This window comes from Eleutherodactylus coqui, chromosome 1 (genome assembly GCF_035609145.1).
Source record: "Eleutherodactylus coqui strain aEleCoq1 chromosome 1, aEleCoq1.hap1, whole genome shotgun sequence".
NCBI lineage: Eukaryota > Metazoa > Chordata > Amphibia > Anura > Eleutherodactylidae > Eleutherodactylus > Eleutherodactylus coqui.
This window is the reverse complement of record NC_089837.1, coordinates 444781582-444806863: the sequence shown is the minus strand read 5'-3', so window position 1 is coordinate 444806863 and position 25282 is coordinate 444781582. Positions and strand designations below refer to the sequence as shown.

The 25282-nt window shown below is 41.9% G+C and overlaps 1 protein-coding gene across 4 annotated transcripts in view; it reads left to right on the top strand.

Annotated features, from left to right (window-relative positions):
• Positions 1–25282, top strand: part of FRY (FRY microtubule binding protein) — a 304066-nt gene that overhangs the window by 193453 nt on the left and 85331 nt on the right. For all 4 annotated transcript variants that reach the window (XR_010787154.1, XM_066582996.1, XM_066583004.1 and 1 more), the window contains exons 30-36: positions 5775–5874; positions 7840–8011; positions 9723–9979; positions 11029–11175; positions 13997–14165; positions 16180–16270; positions 23059–23141. Coding sequence is in view for 3 of the 4 variants with exons in the window: in XM_066582996.1 (XP_066439093.1) it covers positions 5775–5874; positions 7840–8011; positions 9723–9979; positions 11029–11175; positions 13997–14165; positions 16180–16270; positions 23059–23141 (1019 nt within the window). In the remaining variant the exon portion in view is untranslated. The remainder of the gene's footprint in view (positions 1–5774; positions 5875–7839; positions 8012–9722; positions 9980–11028; positions 11176–13996; positions 14166–16179; positions 16271–23058; positions 23142–25282) is intronic.

Genomic DNA, 25282 nt, shown 5'->3' with positions numbered 1-25282 from the left:
TTCTAACGATTAATTGCTCTCTGTAAAAGGACCCCGATGGGAGAAATATATAGCAAAGTTTAATTCGTCTGTGATAACTTTCTGTAACAAGTTATCTTATCTTAATCCATTCAAAGTGATTGTTCTCTTATCTTAACACAACAAAATTGTAAAGCGGTTAAAAGAGTCAACAAACTGTGGCGCAAAAAGTTATAACGTTAAAGGTGAAGTTAAACTTTGCTACCGTACATCTGATTTTCCCTATGAAAAGCTTGTGTGGTACAGTCCATGCAGTTTTATCATACAGGAAGTTCTGGTGGCTGAAACAGTGACTCCTGGAGAGATTAAAAGGCACAAATAATTCCTAGATGGTCACAATGAGATCACATGAGCCGAATAAAGAGAAGGATTTGAGGAATCTTCAGATAGAAAGGAATAAATGAACAGGGTGATACTAGCTGACTTATATACAGCACATTGGATGGGGGCAGGGGCGTAACTAAAGGCTCAGGGGCCCTGATGCAAAAGGTGAGCTGGGGCCCCCCCTCTATCTGTACCTGTACCCGTACCCATACCTAAACCATGCTGCACAGAGGCATAACTTGAAGTTTCTGGGCCCCAATGCCAAACCTGTAACAGGGCCCCCAACTATAATGCTTTATTCATAGTACTGGGCTTCCTATATGGACAAGAGAGGCCTTTTAGCCCCTCTAAGGCTCCTGGGCCCGGGTGCAACCGCATCCCCTGCACCCTCTATAGTTACGCCCCTGGATGGGGGTGTGGGGGATACTTACATAATGAATGAATGAATGAATGTTAATGTTTTAAACAGAGTAGCTCGTTAAACTATAAATCTCAGTACATCCTGGTAGTTGAAATTGTAAATCGGTAGCATAAAGCTTCGCCTGTAAAACGGGACTCTTCATAACTATGCTAATGGGTTTTATAGAAGTTTTGTATCTTTGTATGGAGTTAATTGCTATTCACAATGCATCAATAACTTTACAGGGTTTATTGTTCCTGAAGAGAAAATTCTCTTAAATGTCCTTTTGAACTTGACCTGTCTTTGTTTGCGTCTATGCATGTGCTGATGAGGCCGGGCAAGATTGTTGGAGAAAAGGGTCAGGTTACCATTTGGGAACCTGATTATTTCGATTTCCCAGTGACTGAGCAGAAAGTCACAGGCATGCTTAATCTGCCTCAGCTGACTTCCTCTTATCACTGGCTTCTAAGCGGCAGCTTGTAGAGCTATTAATATGCTGATGGAATAATATTATTTCATGAGGTAGATATTCTCATGCAGGCACAAATAACGTAATCTCAAAAGCCTTGGCAGAGCAGTTCCCACAATAAGTCACAAGTGCTGGACATACTGCGACTAATCTACAGGTGTCCAGACTTTTAGTGTACGTAGGTTTGTTTTATCCCTCAGAAGACATTTCTTTCTGACAATGAGAAAACCTCTAAAGTTGCAGCTAGATGGGAAGATTTGCCCAGAAACGGCAACTGCTCACATATTGTAATTATTGGATCGGGAAGTAAAGTGTATCCATTGGGAATCCATAACAAAAAAATGCAGACCCCTTATGTACAATACACAAGGCAGGTCTGCTAATGCATATATACTGTATGGATCCAAAGCACGGTGTATACACACCGGTGTCAGCAAAGTCTACAAATTCTGTGACGCGCCATACCTCAACTGGTCCTCTGGCGATTAGCTGACCAGACTGTTGAACATTTCTCCTGCAACGGACATCGTCATAGTTCATACTGACAGCTTTTCTAGTGGGAATATAAGACAACCCCTTTCATAGGTCTTTTTTTTGTCTTACATACTATGATACTATGTCCATCCAATTCAGTTTAAACCCCAATGTTGATCGAGAGGAAGGCAAAAAAAAACAATGAGGTAGAAGCCAATTTTCCCCATTTAAGGGGAAAAAAATTCCTTCCTGACTCCAATCTGGCAATCGGAATAATCCCTAGATCACCGACCCGATCTATGTTCTTTTCACTCCTTTCTAGGAGCCAAAGCAGAGAGACCATAAGTGTCATTTACTGTAAATGGCTGCCCTGCAGTACTACCGGACATAGATGGCAGTAATGTTTAATGATAGCATTGCTTGCTCCTGGCAAGACTTTTTCGATTTGCATATAACCAGACTGGAAGATGTCTACCTCGAATTGTTAACTCAACCACTCCATGACCAATGCTGCCTAGCCTGTCCTCACACCATCCTTTTGATGTATACTGGATGGCCGCTTTATCAGAGGCTTCAATATAACATTGCATTGGATGTCTATTGGGATACAGTACTGCAGCAATTTGTTGTGATAGAAATGCACAGCACACCCATGTATGTTCTGTTCTGAAATGCTGCAATAAATTTTGAAGATGCATGGGAGCAATGTACATACCTGTCCTGTAGTGATGAGTAACCTTTTCAAGCTTGGTTGGCTGTTTCACCGAATTTGGGCAAAAAGTTCAGTTCTGTCCAAATTAGTTAGAGCTGAACTGGAACTTCGCCAATATTCCTAGAACTGGTGTCTAACACTAAGAGCCATAAAAGTCCTGTATACTCTTAAGTCACTTAGGATTGTAGTTAAGTACTTCTGAGCTGTTTTTTAGGCAAAGTTAATGAAAGAAGAACCAAAAGGAAGAGAAAGAAGATGGAAAGTTTTTGTTTTCTTTGTTTTCTTCTTGTTCATTCTTCTTTTGTCTTATTTTTCCTTCTCCTTTTTCCTTCTTTTTAATCAAATGTTAGTAAGACCACCCAAGGTTTGAGTTCACTGAGAACCAGACTTTTACCAAAGTTCAACCCAAAATGGGGTTCTGCTGATTTGGTTCACTCTACATTATTGTCCTGGGTTTATAATGCCCTTGGTTCTGGGCAGCATGGACCTGATGACAGGTACCCTTTTATATTCTTCATAGTAAAGGAGAAGTGATCCTTGTTCCATTTTTAAGCAGATGCACTAATTTATGTTGTAAGTTTTTAAAGAAAATGATTCTACAATATGTATGAGTAACTTAAAACACGATCATGCGTCTGGTTGTACCCATCTTTTGCTATATTAGGGTGAATGAAATAAACACCAATGTGAAAATTGCATGGAGTAAGAAAAAGTGTACAGTGAGGTCATACAATAAGAAATGATACTTGGCCACTTAACAAGGTGGAGTTCTTGGATGAGGATTAGCTAGCAGACATGAAAGGCATTGTTTCTATACAGTGTTCTTATGTACAGACTCCTAATTCTCCTGACTTTTTTTCAGTTTATGTAGTGCCAATGTTTTATAGGCTATTGGGTCATACATTCCTTGTGTGTATTTGGCCTTCTACTAGAATTCTAATGCCAGACCTCCTGGTCGCAGTAAGAACACTTACAGAGTTTCTAATCCCCAAGAAACTAATGACCTTATTTTCCACTGTTGTGTTCAAGGTAACCGGCAAACAAAATTATGAGGCCAGAAATAAAATAAAAATAGCTTCCAAAATAAAGGGGCAGATTAGTGATCTACAGTAGACTATGGTAAAATGAATGCAAATTACCTTTAACCCCTTAAGGACCAAGCTGTTTTGTACCTTAAGGACCAGGCACTTTTTAGGGATTTTACCCCTGTGGTGGTTTTACTGCCTTATTTTTCTTCCTTCAGCGACCAAAATTATTTTTGCTGCGTTTTTTTTCCATGACATATAGGGCTATTTTTTTTTACATCTTTTTCACTGACTTTTTTTCTCCATTTTTCACTTTTATTGGAGATAAAAAGTTAAAAATTATTATTTATAGTTGTTTGTTTTTTTTAAAATTAGAATATTTACACTAAAATGAAGCATTGGAATGGGTTCCACATTATGTTTCGGACGTTTTGATATAGATTATGTATGGTTTTGGTTTACAGGGAGCACATTGTGACGGTTTTGCTTGGTGTCTGGTTTTTTATGTATATTATTTTACTTTGTTCTGTAATTTTTTTCTTACTTCCTTTTCTAACTTTTTTTCTTTTAACCATCTATATCCCCGATGACATCATGTAAGACACCTGGAGGACATTCACATGGTCTTTCTTTTATTTGTTTTATTTGACACTTTTCCACTGTATCTGGGGCATCCATAGGAGCAGCATGCATATGAGCCCCAGTTACAGGGAAAACATCCACTGTAGTGACAGTAGTCACTGTCAGAGCTGTTCTGGGTCTGCTAGGACCCTGAGGCTCTGCTGTAACAGGGGCACCTGGCGTTCACGTGATTACTGGGTCGTGTAGTGGAAGAAACACTTCTGCTTTCACATCTTTGTACATCGCGTTCATTGAGCGCTATGTACCCGGAAACCACTTCTCATCCAGGTCCTCGGTTGTGACTAACAGCTGAGACCGCGAACTGCTCCTGCTTGATTGCAGGGGCTGAGGCTTTAATCACACGCCGTATTTCTGCGATCGGGCGGGATTAAAGCCCAGGCCCAAGCGCCGTAAACTTATAGCGCTTAGTCCTTAAGGGGTTAAAATGAATTCCGCCTTTTATCGTAATATAGTTTCTAAGGTCTAAAATTCTGTGCCTTTGACCTGCTATTTGCATAAAGGCCGCTTCTCTGGAGATGCCCGAGTATATTCTGTTAGGCCACAACTTAAGGTTATGGTGGCCAGGACAAAATGACAACCCAACAGCACTGTCATAAGCCACCCTAAGCATTGTATCATGCATACTCATAAACTTAAAGGAGTTGTCCCACCAACAGTAGTTATCCTCTATCCACAGGACTGAGGATGACTAGCTGATCAGTGAGGATCTTACTGCTGGATAATGTGGGGGTGCCAAAGGAGGCTGCATGAATGGAACGAGGGCCTAGCATACAGCCACCAATCTATTCATTTAAATGGGGCCATTGGAGTAACGTTCAAACGTTCAACTATCTCTGGCAGTATCATTGAAATGAAAGGAGTGTCAGCGTGTGTGCTCAACCACCACTCCATTCATTCAAGGACCCTCAGGACCTGCATTCTCGTAATCGTTGAAGGTCCCCAATTATCAGCTAGTTACTCCTATCCTGATATTAGTTACTCTCTACCCCATTGATGTTGACAGTTGAGAGGTCCCCAGAAGATTATCTCAAGGATCTGTCACCCAATGGCATTTTTCAGGAACTAATGATTCTACACGTTGAACTTCACTTTGCACAGTCCTTAATTCTTCCAGGTGATCAGTGTGTGAAAACTGCATATCTGTCTCTTTCCTTCATTGAATAAACATAAATAACTGGCTGTGTAGGTTTTGTGGGCATTCAGAGCGATATGGCCCAGGTGCAAGGATGTCATGTTAGGTGCAAAAAATGCTGGTTCCCAAACTTGCTTTGCTTTTATATACTAAAACTTTTTCTGCATGTTGCAAAGAATTAAAGCCAAGTCTGTTCTCTGTTTGGAACATTTCCCTGCAGAAGTCCAGATTCTGTTGATGCCAAATTTCAAGGATTCTTCAGATTTTTGCTGTTGTTGTCTATTGCTGTGCTCTCCAAGAATTATACAGCGAAAACAGCTTTATTTCTCAAGAGTTTAAAAAAAAACCATAAGGATTATGGGATTCTTAGGAACATTAGGAGGAAGAAGATGAATGGGCCTATTCCAAGGACATTTTAAAGTGCCACTCGGGAAATCCATATTTTGTAATGGGCTTGTTGGTGTTATTTTTTTATAGTTTTTCACATTTGGCAGCTGCTTCAAATTATTGTTAGTATTTAAAAATGTTTCATTTTGCTTTTCTTAAAACTTGGCCTTCTTCTTTCTGTATTTCTTTAGGAATTATCCTTTTGACATTGTGACTTTGCTGAACCTGGTTCTGTTCAAAGCGTCTGATACGAACCGTGAAATCTACGAAATATCAGTGCAGCTAATGCAGGCAAGTACACAAAGTCTGTGAAATCAGTCAACTGCTCTAATGGTCCTATGGCTGCCTTATCATAGGAAAGCAAATGTCATATTGACAGTCAGGAGGATCTTTGGTTGTCCTCAAACTACATAAACATGGAACACAATCCTTCATTTTTCTATATTCATCTTAAAGAGATCATCAGCATGTTAGAAAATTTCCTTACATAATTGCAATGGGACACCAGTAGGATGACCCTCAGACAAGACCACTGGTCAACATCCCATGACCAAGGAGGTCACTGGCTCATTTGCGGTCACAGGTCAGGAGTCCACTCAGATTTGGAACTGGAATGAGAACATGCAGGGTTTTCCCACTTTTCTGCCCTATTACATAGTATTGAGTATTATCAGTCATGGGAAGAAAAGGGTGTACAACATGCCATAGAGGCGAGCTATGTGGCTGTTAGGTTCAGGGGTCCCTGGTTGTTCCTTTGGTTTGGTTTTAGATGGCAATATTCTTTGTAGGATTCCTCAAGAGGAACTGCATTATTCACAAACAAGGGAGTGAGAAATAAGCCTAAAAGTCAGTGAAAGAGCGTTGAAGTGGAAAGAAACTCCAGTATTACCCTGGGTTACAAAACCTAAACCATTGATAGGGTGCCAGTTTTAATTGTTGCTATTCGGTCACACCTGTTCTACTCCAATCAGCTAAAACCACCTGCCTAATATTGTGTAGGTCACCTTGTTGCAACCAAAATGGCTCTGACCCATCGAGTCCTGGACTCCACAAGACCATCAATGGTGTCCTGTGTTACTTGGCATCAAGGCATTGGCAGCAGATCCTTTAGCTGTGATTTGGGGTCTTTATTGATCAGACTTGACTTTTCAGCACATCCCACAGATGATTAATCAAATTGAGATCTGGGGAATTCGGAGGCAAAGTCAAGACTTTGAACTCTTTGTCATGTTTATCAAACAATTCCTGAACTACTTTTGCAATGTGGAAGGGTGTATTTACTATTCTGCTGAAAGAGGCAACTGCCATTACAGGTGGAGGGTCATGTGACCTAGAAAATGAAGAATTAGCTAGACCAGGTACAGTGACACTATTACAAAATGACTAAGGCCCCACACGGGAGATCCGCGCTTCTTGCTACCCATAGGGATGCATTAGCATCCGTAGGGCAGCTAAAAGCATGCGGACGGGACTTCTTCCTGGCGTGCGGGTCGCACGCACGGGAAGAAATCGCAGCTTGCTCCATTTTTTTGCAGATCTGCTGCACGGACGGCTCCTACGGCATTCATTGAAGCCTATGGAAACCGTCCGTATCTGCAGCACAGCCACAGCTGTTTTTGTGCTGTGCCACGGATACGGAGAGAGCAGGAGATAAAAAAATAGAAAGCTGTGCACAATGCATGCGCATGGCACGCTACCGGCGTGCTGAGCACATCCGCCGGCCAGAAAAAAGAAGATCTGGATGACATAGAGGAGAGCCTCGCAGCGTCCAGAAAAGTAAAAAAAAATGTATTTTCCCTCTCCATGGCTGCGGGACGCACGGTTTCCACTACGGGATTGAGCAGATTTTAAAATGTTAGTCTGTGCCCAGGGTACCCCTTTGAGACCTCTTCATCAGGCCTTCAGTAGCCTTGAAAGCTTGCATATATAATTCTTCTGGTTAGCCAATAAAGTTTATCACCTCTATAATACTTTTGTCCTTTTTATACAAGAGTATTTAACATTACTGAGATTTTTCTGACTAACATGGTCCATACATTTTTATTGCTCCACGTCCTTTTAAGAGCATGAAATAATATATGCAGATTGCCAGAGTTGCCAAAACTCCTTGGAATTTAGCATTATGTATTTGGCTTTCTGACGAACTGCAGGTAATTGGTGAAAAATCATTTGTATGCAGATTTTAAGGAACTAATGACTGAACTTTTGTGTGTGGGTTGTTGATACATTATCATTTCATTTTTATTCGTCTTTCAGGTCCTTGAGGGAAAACTGTTTGTATACTCTAAAAAAGTAGCAGAGCAGAAGCCTGGAAGTATCCTGTATGGGACACATGGGATTTTACCGCCTTTGTATAGTGTTTCATTAATCCGATTATCCAACGAGCTGGCACGGATGTACCCTGAGCTGACTCTGCCCTTGTTTTCAGGTAATGCTTCATTTGGGTTGAGTAGCAAACTACATAGATTTGGGTGGTCCTGACTATGAAACAAAATTCCTTCTGCTAAGAACCAGAGACCGCTCAAAGCCTTCTATGATATAGATATGTGGTTTACCCTATACCCGCAGATGGCATAAAGCAGACCAACACATGTGCATTTCATAGTAAGAAAAAAGTTTTTGTAGTGTTCTAATTTACTCATTAGCACTGTACACATCTTTAACCTATTGTGCAACTACAATTCCCAATATACTACGGTACTAGAGATTTCTGGGAATAGTAGTAATATAGAGATAATCTACATAGGTTGATTACCTCTGATGTAAAGGAAGGTGGGTCAGAAAACGTTTTGCCCCCTACCACCAAGTAGTTGCTACCTGGCTTATTATTCTAAAAAATAACATTCTAACTTCCCGTAATGTTGTATTTTCAAAAATTAGAATATGGAATATTGTGGATTTTGGCTGGTTTTGTGCATATGTTACTAACCATGCCCTCATACTGCATTTTTTGGCTTCACTTCATTGGCATACACGTCGTATTCTGGAAGTAACTTTTTTATGTAAATTTTTTAAATGACTCTGACTTCCAGTAAAGGCCACTTTGATTGCCTCATAATGAGAGGATTGTAAATGAGCCAAATGATATGGGCTATTTAGATGTTCTTGGAATAGTGAATAAAAGCTGAGCTTTCAGAATGTAGCCTTCATTGTAAATATCCTTTACCCAATTCAAGTCTGAACAAGTACGACCATGGTACACATTGTTCCCTAGAAAAGTCTGGTGTTTGGTTCTGTAAATGGAGTTATTGTAAAATGTGTTTGTATATCAGATTCTCCCATATTAGTGCACTGTACACTCTACTGTTTGTTCTATTCAGTATGCAATATGCTTGAGTCTGCACTACCTGTTCATAAGAACGATTCTTGACATCCTACTTTGACCCCTTTCATCAAAAAGTTGTTTGAATCCACAGAATTCCCTTTTGCTGTATGTTTTTTCTCAATCACACCATTCTCTGTACACTCTCAACACTCTTGCCCAAGAAAACCCCACAAGGTTGCTAGTATATGAAATCCTGGCCTTGGCTAGTCTAGCACAGAAGAGCATGCCTTGGTGGAAATCTCTCAGATCGCTGGATTCTCCTATTCTAATCTGGATTTGCACAGAAAGGGAAAATTTACTCATTTAATTTTATATATTTTATATATCTAGTTTCCATACAGGTAAATGGCAGCTTTCTGTAATGAAGTGGCCAACAAGAGCTGCATTCACAGTTCTTCCACATGTGATTGGAAACAGTGGACAAACTTATTGTCAGAGACAGCCTTGTCTTCAGTTTAGGGACCAATGTAAAGACAGTAGTTCACTGTTACTAACTATACAGACACTAAAAAAGCAGTCAGGACTTGGAGATTTCAGTTCTGGAGCCTGCAGAACTATGAATGCAGCTCTTGACTATAAAGCAAGCTGTTACTGGGGATCAATAAAGTTAAGAATCCAAAGTATAAAAGAATATTTGATGGGGAACCTATACAGTTTAATTGAGAAAAAATTGAAAAATGGAACAGAATACTGTAGTTTTTAATGTGACATGAGAGTATTACCATAACTTGGACATAGACTAGCCAAATGTACTGTATGGTGCTATCATTGTTCCACTAATAGCTTTGTTCTGTTCACATGTTGACTCCTACAGAAGTGAGCCAGCGTTTCCCAACGACTCATCCTAATGGACGCCAGATCATGCTCACTTACCTACTACCTTGGCTACATAACATTGAGCTGGTGGACAGCAGACTACTTCTTCCAGACTCCAGCCCTAGTACTCCAGAAGATGAAATCACTGACCGAGATGGGGAAGTCATTAGCACTGTCGGACTAAAAGGAAATGGATGGGGATCTCCTGAGGCCACCTCCCTTGTTCTTAATAATCTCATGTACATGACAGCAAAGGTATTCATTTTAACACAAATGGGTTCTTTTTTTTAGTATGTCTCCAAAACACGTACATCCAGTCTATATGTGTAGACTTATCTTTCATGATTAATGTTCTGGGGTATTCCCATTGGAGACTTTCATGATATATCCACAGGATATAGAAGTCGGAAAGATGCAGGTGCCACCTCTGACACTCTAGTTCTGGCCCCCACCATTCTGCCTGGTTGAATGTGGTGGCCAGGGGTGGTGTGGACTTACAGAAACAGGCTTCGCTGCACTGTTTGCCTAACGCCCATAGAAGTCGATGAGAGTGATGGTAAGAGCATATCACAGCTCTCAGTAGCTCAGGAGCAGCATTGACATCCATGGGCATTATGGAAACAGAGTAGTGAAGACCACTCAAGCTGTTTCCATAGGTTTTGACCACCACATTCAACTGGACTGGGGGTTGTGGGGGCCAGAACTAGAGATAGATGCTGTTCCCACACGATTTTGACAGTGGTAACCGTAACCATACACAGTTATGTTGTATTCCATGGTGGCCATTTAGATGAATGGCCGCCTTTATAATACATAATTGGGCTGAGTTCACCAGAGCAGCATCCACAGCATATTAACCCTTTCCAATCCACTGTCTGACGTCTAAAGACATTATGATTTAAGGCTGTACAGCTCCTATGTTAGAAGGCGTCCGTTGGGGTTCTCTTACTGTATATTGCCAGCCTCCCTGCTGTCAGAGCCTATCCAATGTGTCACCTCATGCAGTACTGGCTTTAGCCAGCATATAGCGGCGTTGTATAATGGCAGAAAAAGAGTGAGCCCCCTAGGAAAATCAGGATACAAATTGGATTGGAAAGGGTTAACGGGTATCCCTTCTGGCTCATAGAAGTGGCTCTCAAGTTAGTGACTCCCACTCTATGATGTCCATAAGGCATAATAGGCAAAATAGCTGTTTTACTTTGCAATTTCAATTGTTGTGTGTTACAGACAATGAAAATTAACTGAACCTTCAGTTTGGCTGTAAAACATTCATATGTATTGTGTTTATGCTGTTTCTTGTGCAGTACGGGGATGAGGTGCCGGGCCAGGAGGTGGAAAATGCTTGGAATGCTTTGGCCAATAATGAGAAGTGGAGCAACAACCTCCGCATAACTTTACAGTTCCTAATTAGCCTGTGCGGGGTCAGCAGTGATACCACCCTACTGCCTTATGTAAGATGATAAACCTTTCTATCTCCCAACTTGTCAGATTTATACTTGTAGAGAATGTGCTGTGTCTACCTGATTAGCAGAAGGATCATTATAATTACAACATTCTGCCCAAAGCTAAAATAGCTCTTGGATAAATATTTCTTGGCTGACAAGTGTCTTGGCCAAATCCTATATTAACATGCATAAACATGTAAATGTAAAGGATGCAGGTAAAGATCAGTGACTTTCAGACATCTCAAGTGCTGCTTATCTTGATGAAACTATTAGACTTGGAAAAATCCAACCTGTCTGACCTCTTATTCTCTCAGCATCAAATGTCAGGGCTGGGGTTTGCACACTTCCAGTGTCAATGACCAGAGCTGGATCAAGTGTAACCTCACTGTAGTCTTTCGTAAGGGCTCAGCTTTCAAGGACGGTAGAAAGTCTTTCAAAATTGTCAAGTCCTTGTTCTGAAAGGCATAGTACCTACACTTTCAGGTGACTTTTCAGAATAAGCTGCCGTGTGTGTATAGGAGGAATATCACTATTTGTGGCCATTTTATGGCTTTTAACCTGCATTTATCACTAGTTTTCTGCAGGCCGCATCTTTCATTTTCAGTTGTGCTGATTTGGTGGGTGTAGACATCTGTTATGCTATTTTTTGTAGACTGCACATGGAGAAAAGGCAGATTTTGCTTCCTAACTCTCTATAGTACACACAAAAATAATAGCATCATGGAGGACAATGTACAGCAGTACTGAGCAGTGTATATTTTAGGAGCTGTAAGACAGTTAATAGCTTACTCTTTGCTGCAGCAACATGTCTGTGTGAGTATCTGCTTCTGTCTGCCTCCTCTCTCCATAGAAGTCTATGAGCAGCATGTTTCTGTGAATCTCACCTTCTGTTTCCCTCCTCCTCCCTACTCTCTCTCTATAGAATTCTATGGGCAGCATCAGGGGTGTAACTATAGGGGATGCAGGGGATGCGGTTGCACCCGGATCCAGGAGCCTTAGGGGCCTATAAGGCCTCTCTTCTCCATATAGGGAGCCCAGTACTATGAATAAAGCATTATAATTGGGGGCCCTGTTACAGGTTTTCCATTGGGGCCCAGGAGCTTCAAGTTACACCTCTGGGCAGCATGTCTATGTGAGTCTCTGCTTCTGTACCCTCTCCTTCCTTCTTCTCCCTCTCCTCTGCTTAGAATTCTAGAGACCGCACGAGACAGCAACTTCCTCCACTTCCCTGTAATCTGTCTTGGGGTCTATGTTACTAGAGACGAACTTCACTAGACAACAGGCAGTGGACAGCAAATTAGTAACAGCCCTTTAAAGTAATTTTTCAGGACAAAAACATTATTTTAGGTAAAGCATTTGCCCTTTTGTTAGTTATCAAACGGCTATCATATTAACACAAGTCAACTCAAAGTGTGGTGACCATTTAATGGGAACCCATCAACAACAATAAGCACCATAAACTAAGTTATTGTTCAGGTAGCCGACTCAAGGTTGACACAGCCTTCCATCCTTCCGAGGCCGGTAAAATGAATACCCAGCTTGCTGGGAGGTAAAAGATGACTGGGGAAGGCAATAGCAAACCACCCCGCAAAAATACTCTGCCAAGAAAACGTCACAATGTGACATCACCCGAGGAGTCAGTCATGACTCAGTGCTTGCACCAGGGGACTTTACCTTCTTACCATAGTCATTATAGTTTAGGTGATCTGGAGTCCGATCCACCATTGTACCAGGATCCTTTGGCAAAGTCGGCACACGCATTCCCATTTTTCTCTATAGGAGTGCACAGCCTTCTAAAAAGAGTCACTCTTGCTGTGCGTGCGCCGAATTTGCCAAAAGTTACCGTTGGAACAGGGAAAGAGGGAATATGAAAAGAGGCTCCCAAGAATCCATGTCAACTAAAGTATAGGCACCATTACTTAGTTTATGCTGGTTATAGTTGGTGACAGGTTCCCTTTTAAGTTAATACAGTGTTCCATACAGCTATTTTGTATAGCAGCCTGTGCATCTATATAGCATCGGCTTTGGCACATTCTATAGTAGAAAGAAGAGGGATACACTTGCTTTGACTTAGAGCAACTTGTAAAGGGACACCTCAGTCATACCACCCTGCCTTCAACATGCATGCTGCTATATAGGGTACACTCTACACCTTCATATGTGCCTCTCTAGCATCCTGTTCACAATTTGAATTAATCTATGTAGCTTCAGCTTTTGCTAGATGTCATTCGTCCACCTATGTAATGCCTGGACAAGGCAACATGAGTCAACCAGAGCTGCTGCCTGCAGATGGTGAACACTTCATTCAAAATGTTGGGCAAAGGTTGGATTGTTCTGTTCTAAAAGCACAAGTTAAGGTCACATGGCTAGGTTAGTGGTAATTTAAATTATTTCATGTGTCATCCAAGGTTTGTCTTTAAAGGGGTTGTGCCAAAATGCACAACCCTTTTGAGAATGCGGGGCCTGGAGCAGACAGCTGATTGGCCATGGTCCTGCTCTCGGTACCCTGGGCAAACAGCTGATTTGCTGGAGAAAGCCAGGGCTAAGCCATCAATTTCCCCTGCCTCAGCCTCTGCCGAGGAAATGTAATATTACAGGAAGGCCATTTATAGGAATGGCCATTCTGTAATACAAGGATAGATCAAGGTCCTCCAGAATGGAGTCAGAACTCTGTTCTGGATCATAGGGGGCAGACCCGCTCTATGAAGTTCATATGACCTAACAGTTCAGCCCCTTTAATTGGGCCAAGACTGACTATGAATATTTTGAAAAAATAAATCAGTCTGTATTTGACTTGTGGACATATATTTTATTTTTGATTCTGCAGATCAAAAAAGTGGCAATCTACTTGTGCAGGAATAATACCATCCAGACGATGGAAGAGCTTCTCTTTGAGCTTCAGCAAACTGATCCTGTGAACCCCATAGTTCAACATTGTGATAACCCTCCCTTCTATCGCTTCACCGCCAGCAACAAGGCGTCCGCCGCTCCCTCTGGTAACGAGCGAATATGTTTTGATGTGTGATTTCAAGTCTGATATCTTTTCCAGCTCCTTCATCTGCTTTTAGCTCTTAACTATAAAGTGTTCTGTAGCACAAGGGAATGATCTAAGAGGCAGAAGAAAGGCTTGTGCCTACAAGGAGTTTATTCTTGTTGAGATACAGTTAGGCATATTTGCTCTTAGAAATTCAACTCTCTTTTCCGGCACATACAAGCAGATTTATAGAAACTCTACAAGGAAGATTAGTAGTTTGACACCATTTTTAGGAACTTGGCTGTATAAACCACATTCCTCCTCAAAGATCAATGGAAGATAAGAGGTTAAGGCTTTTTCTACTGATTAAACAGCAGATCAGTTCACCGCTAAGCCAGAACTGCTTCCTAATTTCAGAGCACCAGGAATAAAACCTATCACCGCTAAGAATACAAAGAACAGTGGGGCAGATTTACTAATCAGACAGTCTGAAGGCAAGCCAAATTTATCACAGTGGCTCAAGCTGTATGATAAATTTGGTGCCTGTTGCTAGACCTTTTAGGCATATTTGTCTAATCTTTTACTGACTGCTGATTGGCTTCTTCTAGCATATTGCACCAAAATTTTGGTGCACGTGGTTGCATTTTATCGGTGACATAACCATGCCCCTTTTCTGTAGGCCCCTTCCTCTTGTCTAGCAAGGTTCAAGAAGTATCTAAAACACATAAATGCAATGCAAGGCATATGCACCATTTTTTTCCCATAAATTGAGTCAAAATTCTACCATGTTTAGGCTTGTAAAAATGTTCCCCTTGTTGAAATATTTATTGGCATTTGGAGAAAATGGCTATAGAAAACTGGATGTGATGGTATGGAGAGGGGAAGGGAGTAAAGGGCATATTCACATAAGCGTATGCAGTTTTGATCCATAAAAAAATGCGCAGTTTTTTTTTACTCACCCGTAGTCTTTTTAATTGGTGATTTGGTCTGTGAAAACAAACCAAAATAGGACATGCTGCAATTTTTTTCTTTTTTTTTTTTTTTTAACGCACAACATTGCATGTATCCATGTTCAGTCAATAAAACATATGGAGTGAATGGACAGAAAATATGCCCAGCGGCACCGGAAATTGACTGATTGTGGAGGATCTGAGCGGCAGGTCCCCACTGATCATCTGTTGATGACCGGTCAGTCTTCAACAGCAAAAGTTTCAAATGTCCTGGAATACCTTTTTAAAGATGCAAACGTCATTTAAAGGAATTGGGCCAAGATGCCATTTACTCTTCATATGCCTTATTAGGGCATATGAACGTCATTGAGTGGGATCTCTGGCTCGGGATTCCCTTCTGTCCCCAAGGAAGGAGAGATGCTCAGTAAGAGAGGCTCCTGTTCTGGCGGACCTTCTGCCACCCTAGTGTTAAATGGTAGCCATTCATGTAAGAGCTTAGCAGCTCTTTTTGCACACATTCACTTTACTCATCAGACGAGGTAAAATATACAGAGTATCAATTCACGATTATTATTTATTTGTTTTTAACTTAAGGGTTGCCCAGTTGTCAACTATTGATAGCCTATGTACAGGATAGCCCATCAATAGTAGATCAGAGTGGATCTGCCACCAGGGACCTATTCTGATCAGCTGTTTGCAGGGCCAGTGTGCTCATGCATTGAGCTGATTTCTGCAGGAAGCAGACAACTCTGTTCCCACTGCAGTGGCCAGGCTTGGCATTGCAGACCAAGTTACCATTGAATACAAGTGAATGGTAACTTTACCTGTAATAGCAAGCTTGGCCACTGCAGTGGGAACAGAGCTGTCTACTTTCTGCAGAAATCAAGTCAATGCATGAATGCACTAGCCCAGCAAACAGCTGATTGTCAGGGGTCCCTGGCGGTAGATCCCCGCCAATCAACTATAGATGGCCTATCCTATGTATAGGCCAAAAGTAGTTTACAACTGGACAACCCCTTTAAAATAGTATATAAACCACATGTGCAGACACTGATGTATACTATAATTGTTTCTCCTGATTTACAGGCACTACCTCCAGTAGTAACACAGTTGTTGCTGGACAAGATGGATTCCCTGATCTAGAAGACAGCAGATTAGTGAAAGACTCAGATGACAGGTGGGTATCAGAAATTATATTTACTGTATTGTTTTGGATTTAAAACACGCCTGACTTTTCAGATGTCCTTTCAGCTGCCATGTGTACACGAGGAATAATACTATTTCTGGACATTATATGACTTGCATCCTGCATGTTTCACCGGCTTTCCCCTCTGCAGGCTCTATCTGTAGCTCTCAGTTTTCTCTGAGCTGATGAGAGGAGACAGCTGCTATGATGTCTTCTATATATTATACAAATAGTGAAGAAGAGATTCTGCTCATCTATCACTCTGTAGCGCACCCTCAGGCCTCAGTCAGACGGGAGTTTTTTGCCATGATTTGCGGATCGCATGACGGATGCGCATCCGCAAATCGCGTGACCAGGGCCGAAAAATCGCCAGAAAAATCTGCTCCTAGCCGCATTTCCTTTGAAACGGGCCCGATCACAGGAGCGCTGTCCAGCCCATTGAATTTAATTCAATGGAGCCGGCAATACAGCCAGCTCCATTGAAAGCAATAGGCTGCCGGCGAGCGCGGGATGAATTTTCGGAAAGGGCTTAAAAATATAAGCCCTTCCCTGAAAATCATCCAAAAATGTGTGAAAATAAAAAAAATATATATATACTCACCTTGTCCCTGCAGACGGAGTTCAGCTGCGGCCGGCCGGCAGTTCTCCTGAACTGCTCTGAGTAGTATTCAGCAGGCGGGGATTTAAAATCCCCGCCTGCTAAATGGGCTGCCTCTGATTGGTCACAGCCCTCACCAATCAGAGGCAGCTCTCACTCACCCATTCATGAATTCATGAATGGGTGAGTGAGTGCTGCCTCTGATTGGCTCAGCACAGGGACCAATCAGGGGCAGCTCTCAGCTATTGTATGACAGCTGAGAGCTGCCCCTGATTGGTCCCTACGCTGAGTCAATCAGAGGCAGCACTCACTCACCCATTCATGAATTCATGAATGGGTGAGTGAGAGCTGCCTCTGATTGGTGAGGGCTGTGACCAATCAGAGGCGGCAGCCCAGTAGCTAAATACTACTCAGAGCAGTTCAGGAGAACGGCCGGCCGGCCGTGGCTGAACTCCGTCTGCAGGGACAAGGTGAGTATATATATATTTTTTATTTTTACACATTTTTGGATGATTTTCAGGGAAGGGCTTATATTTTTAAGCCCTTCCCAAAAATTCATCCCGCGCTCGCCGGTAGCCCATTGCTTTCAATGGAGCCGGCTGTATTGCCGGCTCCATTGAATTCAATGGGCAAACATCATTCTTCTCTGCCACAGCTGTAACAGCTGTGGCAGAGGAGAATGATTTGCGTAGTATATGTTCTCAATGGGGTCGGCGCTGCTGCCGCCGGCCCCATTGAGCGCATATAGAGAACACAAGGAATCGCAGATAGGTGCGATCTGCGATTTCTTGTGTCCTATAATTTATCGGACAAGCGCATAAAAAGCGCCCGTGTGTCCGATACCATTGCAAAGCAATGCTTCTATAAAATCACAGATCGCTTGCGCATGGGCAAATCGCACGAAAAATCGCCCGTGTGACCGAGGCCTCTTAAGTAACAACATCATGGAGGACGTCATACAGCAGTACTGAGAAATATAGATGTTATGATAGTAGCTTTGAGACCGTAAACACTATTACCTGCAGCAGCACCTGTGTGAGTCTGTTCCTGCTTCTTCCTTCACCTCTCCATAGACTTCTAAGGGCAGCATGAGTCATCACCCTCCTCCACTTCCTGTTATCTCTCAGTGTCTTTGTCACTAGACAGGGACTTAACTTGACAATAGGCATAGGGCAGCAAATTAGAAGGAAGGTAGACCCCTAGTGGACAGCACTTTAGGGGAATTTTTCAGCATAAAAATGTTATTTTAGGTTAATAATTTGCACTTTTGCTAGTTATCACATTGACTATCATATTAACATAAGTTTTTGAAAAGTTAGTGACCATTTATAGCGACCCCCAGGCCTGGACAAGCAAGCTTGACTGCGCCATTTATCTGACTACCTGATGAACATTGTACATTAGTATTCACTGGTAGTCTAAATGCCCATTTACATGCAAAGAGAAACGATTCAGAGATTGACAGTTTTAGCAATTGTTTTGCATAAAGTGCTAATGGACACTAATGTCCATTAGCACTTTATAATCTTCATTTGCATGTAAATAAGCCTCCGGGAGTTGTTTGCAGAGCTCAGCATGTTTTAAGCTCACCTTAAAATGATTGCTCAGCCGAAAAGTAAACGATGGTAGCGTTTACACGCAACGATGGTCACTCATATGCCATCGTTGGAATGCATTTTGAGCAATAAATAGGGCTTTAGACATTGCATGCTGATTCCCATTACAACAACAACAAACAATTAAATATGGAGTTCCCCTCTAAGAAGTAAAACTACTTATAGTTTTTCTGGGATAGTTATTTGAGGTTCATTACGTTTCTTATTCTGTATTCCTTGGATTGGAATGAATCCATACCCTTAGAGCTCATTCAGGCAAACTGTCTGTATGTTCTAGATACGTTCTTAATGTCCAGATGTTTTATTAATACGGTTGATGTAAAGCTGGGGTAAGGAAATGAATAAGGATTTTTTTTCTCAAGCGAGACTCTATGAGTACTCATCTGTTGCTTCCCCACCCCCAGTGCTTGATTGTGTAAATCCCGTGTTGGGTGCCGGTTGTTTTTGTGGTTTATGAAAGTCTTCATCATTTTATGTATCTATAAACGTCATTGTCATTATTTAAAAACCTATCCCAGGACCTAAATATTGATGCCCTACCCTTAGCTATCAGTGATTGATCAGGTGTGCGCCAGTCTGCTGTATGAAGGCAGCCAAGATGCTGTAGCAACCTCTGCAGCTCCTTCGGCGTTTGCACAGGTACATAGGGGGAACATTTATTAAGCTAGGCTTTTTCATTGCCGTTCTTAGTATAATTTTCCCCAGCACATAATGCACCTGACACGTGAAAAGGCATACCTTGGCATCTCAATGTGCCTACACAGAAATGTATGCCGGGGGTGTTTATAAAAGTGCTGAGACCAGCGCAAAAAGTTAAAATTTAAAAGTTGCAAATTTTTGCCCAAATCTCCACTTGCACGAAAAATGTGTGACTATTTTATGCTACAAACTGGCATAAAGAGCCTTCTGCATGTCCTCCATTGTTTGGCCCATGTAACCAGCAGTGCATGGTATTGGTGCTTAGTACCTTTTAAAGTGAATGGAATTCTGCTGTAGCACCTAGCACACCGCCAATGTATCTAGACCACAGGACTGCTACGGGTCCGTAGAATTGGAGGGTCTGGAGTTGCCCACCCCTGTCCCCTTGCTGATCTATCTAGTCTTCTGCAACAGTGTGGTCAGCAGCACAAGTATCTTTGTAACTCAGATTAGTGCTGGTCCCGACGCTGGCCCCTGTGCAGAGTCCTCCTCCTCCTCTCTCCAGCAGTACTTCGCTGAGAGCAGGAGAAAGGATGAGGATTCTGCCTCTGCAATGAGAAAGCAGCATTCAGACCAACAGTAATGTGAGTTTTATGGAAAGTTGTGCTACTGGCTGGACTTTCAGACAGTGAGGCTGGGACAGACAGATAGTGGGCACTCTGAGTTTCAGGGGCCACAGAAGGGACACCAGCACTTTAAGGGGTAATGAAAGAGGCATTGGGCAAAGTGGAAGGATGGGGAGAGTGTGCAGAGAGAAGTCATGACTGAAACAGTTATTCATGGAAGTCTAGGCCCAGATAACGAAGAAAAACAAAAATGGGGGATATTGTATTAATGGATGATCAGAGAAGACAACACCGGTTATCACTGAAGGTAACTGCGCTGTAATCACTATCACTGTGTAGAGCTAGTATTTTGATCTGGTGATTGCATTACTTAGATACAGCACCTCAGCCCTATTATACCTCTAGGTCCACTATGTTATAGATATACTGTCTCTAATGTATATATATATTTTTGGGGGCGGGGGGCAATTCTGAGTTTTGCTGTGGGCACATCCACACCCATATCCATATCCGTGAAGGAGACAATGAGCACCAAGGCCCTTTTGTTCCAAGGATCAGAAGTGGTCTGATCTCCGGTAAACAATGAAGAAGACATCAAGCATCATAGTCCCTGCGACTTTGAAGTCAGACCTACCCTAATCGAATATTGGTGTCCTATCCTACATATAGGCTGTCAACGATTAAGTCCTGGAAGCCCCTTTTAAGTGTATTTGCAACTATATTATATGACACTCGAGCAGAGAAGCCCAATGTTCTATTTTATTCTTAGTGTTTGTATTTGTCATTGTAATGAACTGGTTTATGTGGGTATCTTAGAAACAGTTTATGGAATGGGATATTTATCATCCATGTTTTTCATCAAGACCATAAATGGTAGTTGTGACTCAGACTCACAGAATACATTTTTGCTCAGAAATATTTGTATGTAAATATTATAGTTTCTTATCACTTTGGAAGCGCAGAACACCAAATTATTCATATAAACAGATTATATTAGACATTGCATCATCAAGGCCTGTTGGCTTTTTATAGCTGTAGTAAAGAAAGGTAATATATTCAAGGGAGGGATGCGGAGGTACAGTAGAAAGATATTGAACACAATATATCAGTATGTTCCAGGTGTTTACATTGTAAAAGTACTTAAATGGCCACTACACTTTGAACAATTTATGCGTATGTGATAGTCAATGCGATAAGTAGCAAAAATGTGTGTGACTTTATTTACCCACATTAAAATGATGCTTTTGTACTTACAAAAGCCCTCTAAAGTGCTGGCCCTTACGGTCTGAAGGCATACTAACTTGTTTTCCACTGTCTGTTTTCATGTGAAATCTGTCTCTAGTAACAAAGATAACAAGACAGATTACAGATAGTGGATGGGCATGCTGTCTACCTCTGTTCATAGAAGTCTATGGAGAGGAGGGAATGGTGGAGAAAAGAGCTCCAGAGTGAGAGAATGATTCACACAGAAATGTTGCTGAAGCTAATAGTTTCTAAGATCACATCAACACTGCTCAGTACTGCTGTATAATGTCCTCCATCATGCTGTTACTTATGAGTGTGTGATACAGAGAGAGAAGACATCCTGCTTTCCATCACTGCCATTCATCGAGCACTTGCTGTGATTGGCTAAGTGTCAGCCAATCACAGCTAGCGCTTCCAGGAGGCGGGGATTTTTGAATCCCTGGCCAAAAGAGAAGAAGAAGAACAATGTCGGGACCTGGGGAGAAGCTGCGGCCAGGCTGACAGCTTGTCTAAGGTGATGCATGTGTGTTTTTGTTTTCCAGCAGTTAGGGCTTAGATTATAGCATTGACAGTAGTATTTGCTACTGTCAAAGTTGCATCGCAGCGCATGCAAACTGCGTTTTCATGTGATGCAACAGAGAGGAAGGCAGATAGGGAAACCTGGGCTACAGAACCTCGCGTGTCGCGGGCATATCGCCTTACCTGCGAGGTTTGTGTGTCATTTTGTAGCATGCTCCAAAACATCTCCTGTGTGAAGGAACCCATAGGAAATCATGGGCTTCACATACATGCGATTTGTAGCATTGTAGCAATGCTACAAAATCGCGAGACTTTGTCACCTGTGTGAAGGAGGCCTAAGAGGGTCTGACTTATGATCAGAGACCATATTGTAGCACACAATGTGCTGGCGCACACCTTTCCTAATTGGTAAATTGTATGTAGTGGGTGAGCCCTGTGCAGGTGCACACCATTGTGAAGGCTATGGGACAACGTGGCTATGGGAAAAATAGGTGGCCGTCTAGGGAACAATTGAAGGGGGCACTTTTAATGGAGTAAAAGAAGAAAAACAACCCCATACCTGTAGATTATTTTCTACAGCCAATCAGGCTGTTTGGTTGATAATTCTGTATGACATAAGTGAACATGTACAGTATGGGCAGTACACATACAGACATAACATGCATGGTCAGTAAAGGCAGACATTCTTATTACTGGATGAATGATGCCCAACAGCTATCATCCCGAACTTTAGGGACTGAAATAAGGGGGAGCAAATTCTAAAACAAGAGTGCTTGCTCTGTAGCCGATATACCTTTGGTAGGATGCTCACAGGACCTGCCATAAATGTGTGATGAGTGCGGGTCCCACTTGATAGTCTTAAACTAATATCCAGGTGGAGAATGAATGGAGAGATGGGCATATATATAAATGGCTCTCCTTATTCTCTTCTATGGGAAAACACGTGCTCGATTGTTACTAGAGATGAGCGAACGTGCTCGTTTAGTTTCGAACGAGTATCGCTTTTTTCGAGTAACTTCCTAAACTGGTGAAAAGATTCGGGGGGCGCCAAGGGTGAGCGGGGGGTTGCGGGAGGGAGCAGGAGAGAGAGCTCCCCTCTGTTCCCCCCTTTTCGCCCGAGTAGGCAGTTACTCGAAAGAAGCGATGCTCGTTCGAGTAATTGCTCCAAACTAGCACGTTCGCTCATCTCTAGTAGTTACCATAACTCCCATGCGCATGCATGCCCCCCTCTCTGTTCATTCACCAACTAAGGGTGGAGTATCAGAACCACCTCATCAAGTACTTTGAGGGAAGAAAGACCCTTTTTCTCAAGAGTGGTGTTAAAAGACATATCAACAGGCCAGATTTAGTTCCATTTCTGATGGGAAAGCAGGCCATATATTGTATGAAAGTATTGGTGATATCTGTAATGCTCATTGATTACGATGGGAAGGAACTCTGCACGTGGCCTGTTCTCCCTAGTGGAAGAATGTATCTTGCAAGAGAAAAGTTTACAAAAATGTTTAGTCCAGTTTGGTTTATTTCTTTGTTCTTTAGGTTTGGGAACGTCATCAGAGCTCATACAAGGCTGGAGTCCAGATACAGCAACAGTTCTGGAGGATCCTATGATGATGATAAAAGTAAGAACTATTTTTTTACATTTGGTTTTTGCTTCCATCCATGTCTGCTTTTTATTTTAAGACATTTTCTAAAAGATGAAGCCTGATAAAAAACAAAAAAAAACTGGTGCCAGACCTGCTCTTAAAACGTAAACATTTACTCCAGACGTTTCATAGGAAATTCACCTTCCCATTCACAGCTGACAGCTGTAGTGGAAAACTGCACCTGAAAACATGATGGGAAACTGTTATTTGTGAATTTGGCCTTACAAATTGGAGGTTGGGCAATGCATGATACAGCTGGTTCTTGCTATGAGCTGAATGATGAATGAAAGTATGCCGCTTTCCCCACTAAATATTATTTTTCATATATTGAAAAGTTATGCAATTTTGCAATATTCAGGACCCATGCTGATGATCACATCTGATAACTGCTAAAAAAAACTTGAGTTAAACAGAAAGTTACTTGGAAAGTTGTACAACTTGCCATAATGCACTGAAGAACATTTTGTGAAAACACAATGCTGCTTTAAATAAGTGAGATGTTCAGCTGAAAGCCGGATTGTCTCTGAGCTGACAAAAAAGAACAAAAGCAATTTCATCCCATTCTTGATTATAATGATCTCTATCAGTGGTATCATCATTATTAGTCTTCTTATACTAGCTGTCTCTATTACAGTTTGCTGTTAAAGCTTAAAGAGAATCTGTCACATCTTTTTCCATCCCTCTCTGAGAGCCTCATAAGGTAGTGACAGTTATGCGGGTTACAGTGATATGTCTGATATATGTATTTGTGCAGTAGTTTGGGAGAAACTTGCATTTTATTAGCAGCAGCCAAACACAGAGGAGTACAGGAAGTAGTCATTGATATTCAATCGCTGCAACTATCCATGACCACTGATTGACAGCAGTCTCTCTATGCAGAGAAATAAGCAGACAGCTCTCAATCAGTAGCTGGAGGGTGGGTTAGGTTTAGTTAGCTGCTACTCATGAATATTGAAGACTACTTCCTGTAGACCTCTATGCATGCGCTGCTACTGCTAAAATGTAGTTTTCTTCCAAACTGTTGCACAGATACTTACCTCAGACATTATTACTACAATTAGCATGCCTGTCACTATGCTATCATGTTTCCCTAAAAATAAGACCTACTCCGATAATAAGCCCTAGCTACACTACATGAAAAAAAAAGCAGGCAGGCGCCGTTTGAGTCCCTCCCGCTGGGCTGCGGTGCTCTGGCAGGCTTCCGTGTAGTCCTCAATGCCGACGGAGCATCTCTTGCTGGTGATGGGGCTTGAATACCCCACCTCCTGCAAGCAATTGCTCTGATTGGCTGAGGTGGTGCTCTTGAACCAATCAGAGCTGGCGCTTGATGAAACAATCACAGCCATTCATTGAATGACATCATTGCTTGCTGGAGGTGGGTTATTTAAGCCCCGTCACCAGCAAGAGATGCTCCGTCAACATTGAGGACTACACGGAAGCCACCCAGTGGGAGGGACCCAGACGGCACCTGCTAGGTAAGTATAAAACCCCCCTCTCCCCTGAAAATAAGACCCTGTGCCTCTTTTGGGGCAAAATTTAATATAAGACAGGGTCTTGTTTGGGGGGAAACATGGTATGTTATGCTATGCTCAGGCAGGACTGCAAAAAGATGGTAACAAATTATCTTCAAATTGAACTTGTTATGTTGAAAATGCTGAATGATTTGCAGGCATCATGTTATCGAGCAGGAGGAGCTGAGCAGATTGATATATACACTTGTAGATAAAGTTTGTTTAACTTGAATTTTATTGATTAATACCTCTGTTCATTCTGGAATTAGTCCAGTGGGCGGTCCTACTCAATGATTAACAGCTATCTGTGCATGCACACTTACGCAAGGAAGGCTGCCACTCACTGAGTAGGACCGCCCACTGGACTCCTAGTTCTAGAATGAAGAGAGGTATGAATCAATAAAAGTCAAGTTAAACAAACTTTATCTACAAGTCTATATATCAATCTGCTCAGCTCCTCCTGCCCTATATCACGCTGCTTATAGCTTGACAGCAGGTAGTTTGTGACTGGTTCCCTTTTAACATTACTATATGTATTTCTCTTAGTGACATGCACAATTATGTAGTCAAATTCTGATGGTTGAAACTATAATATTTTAATTCTTC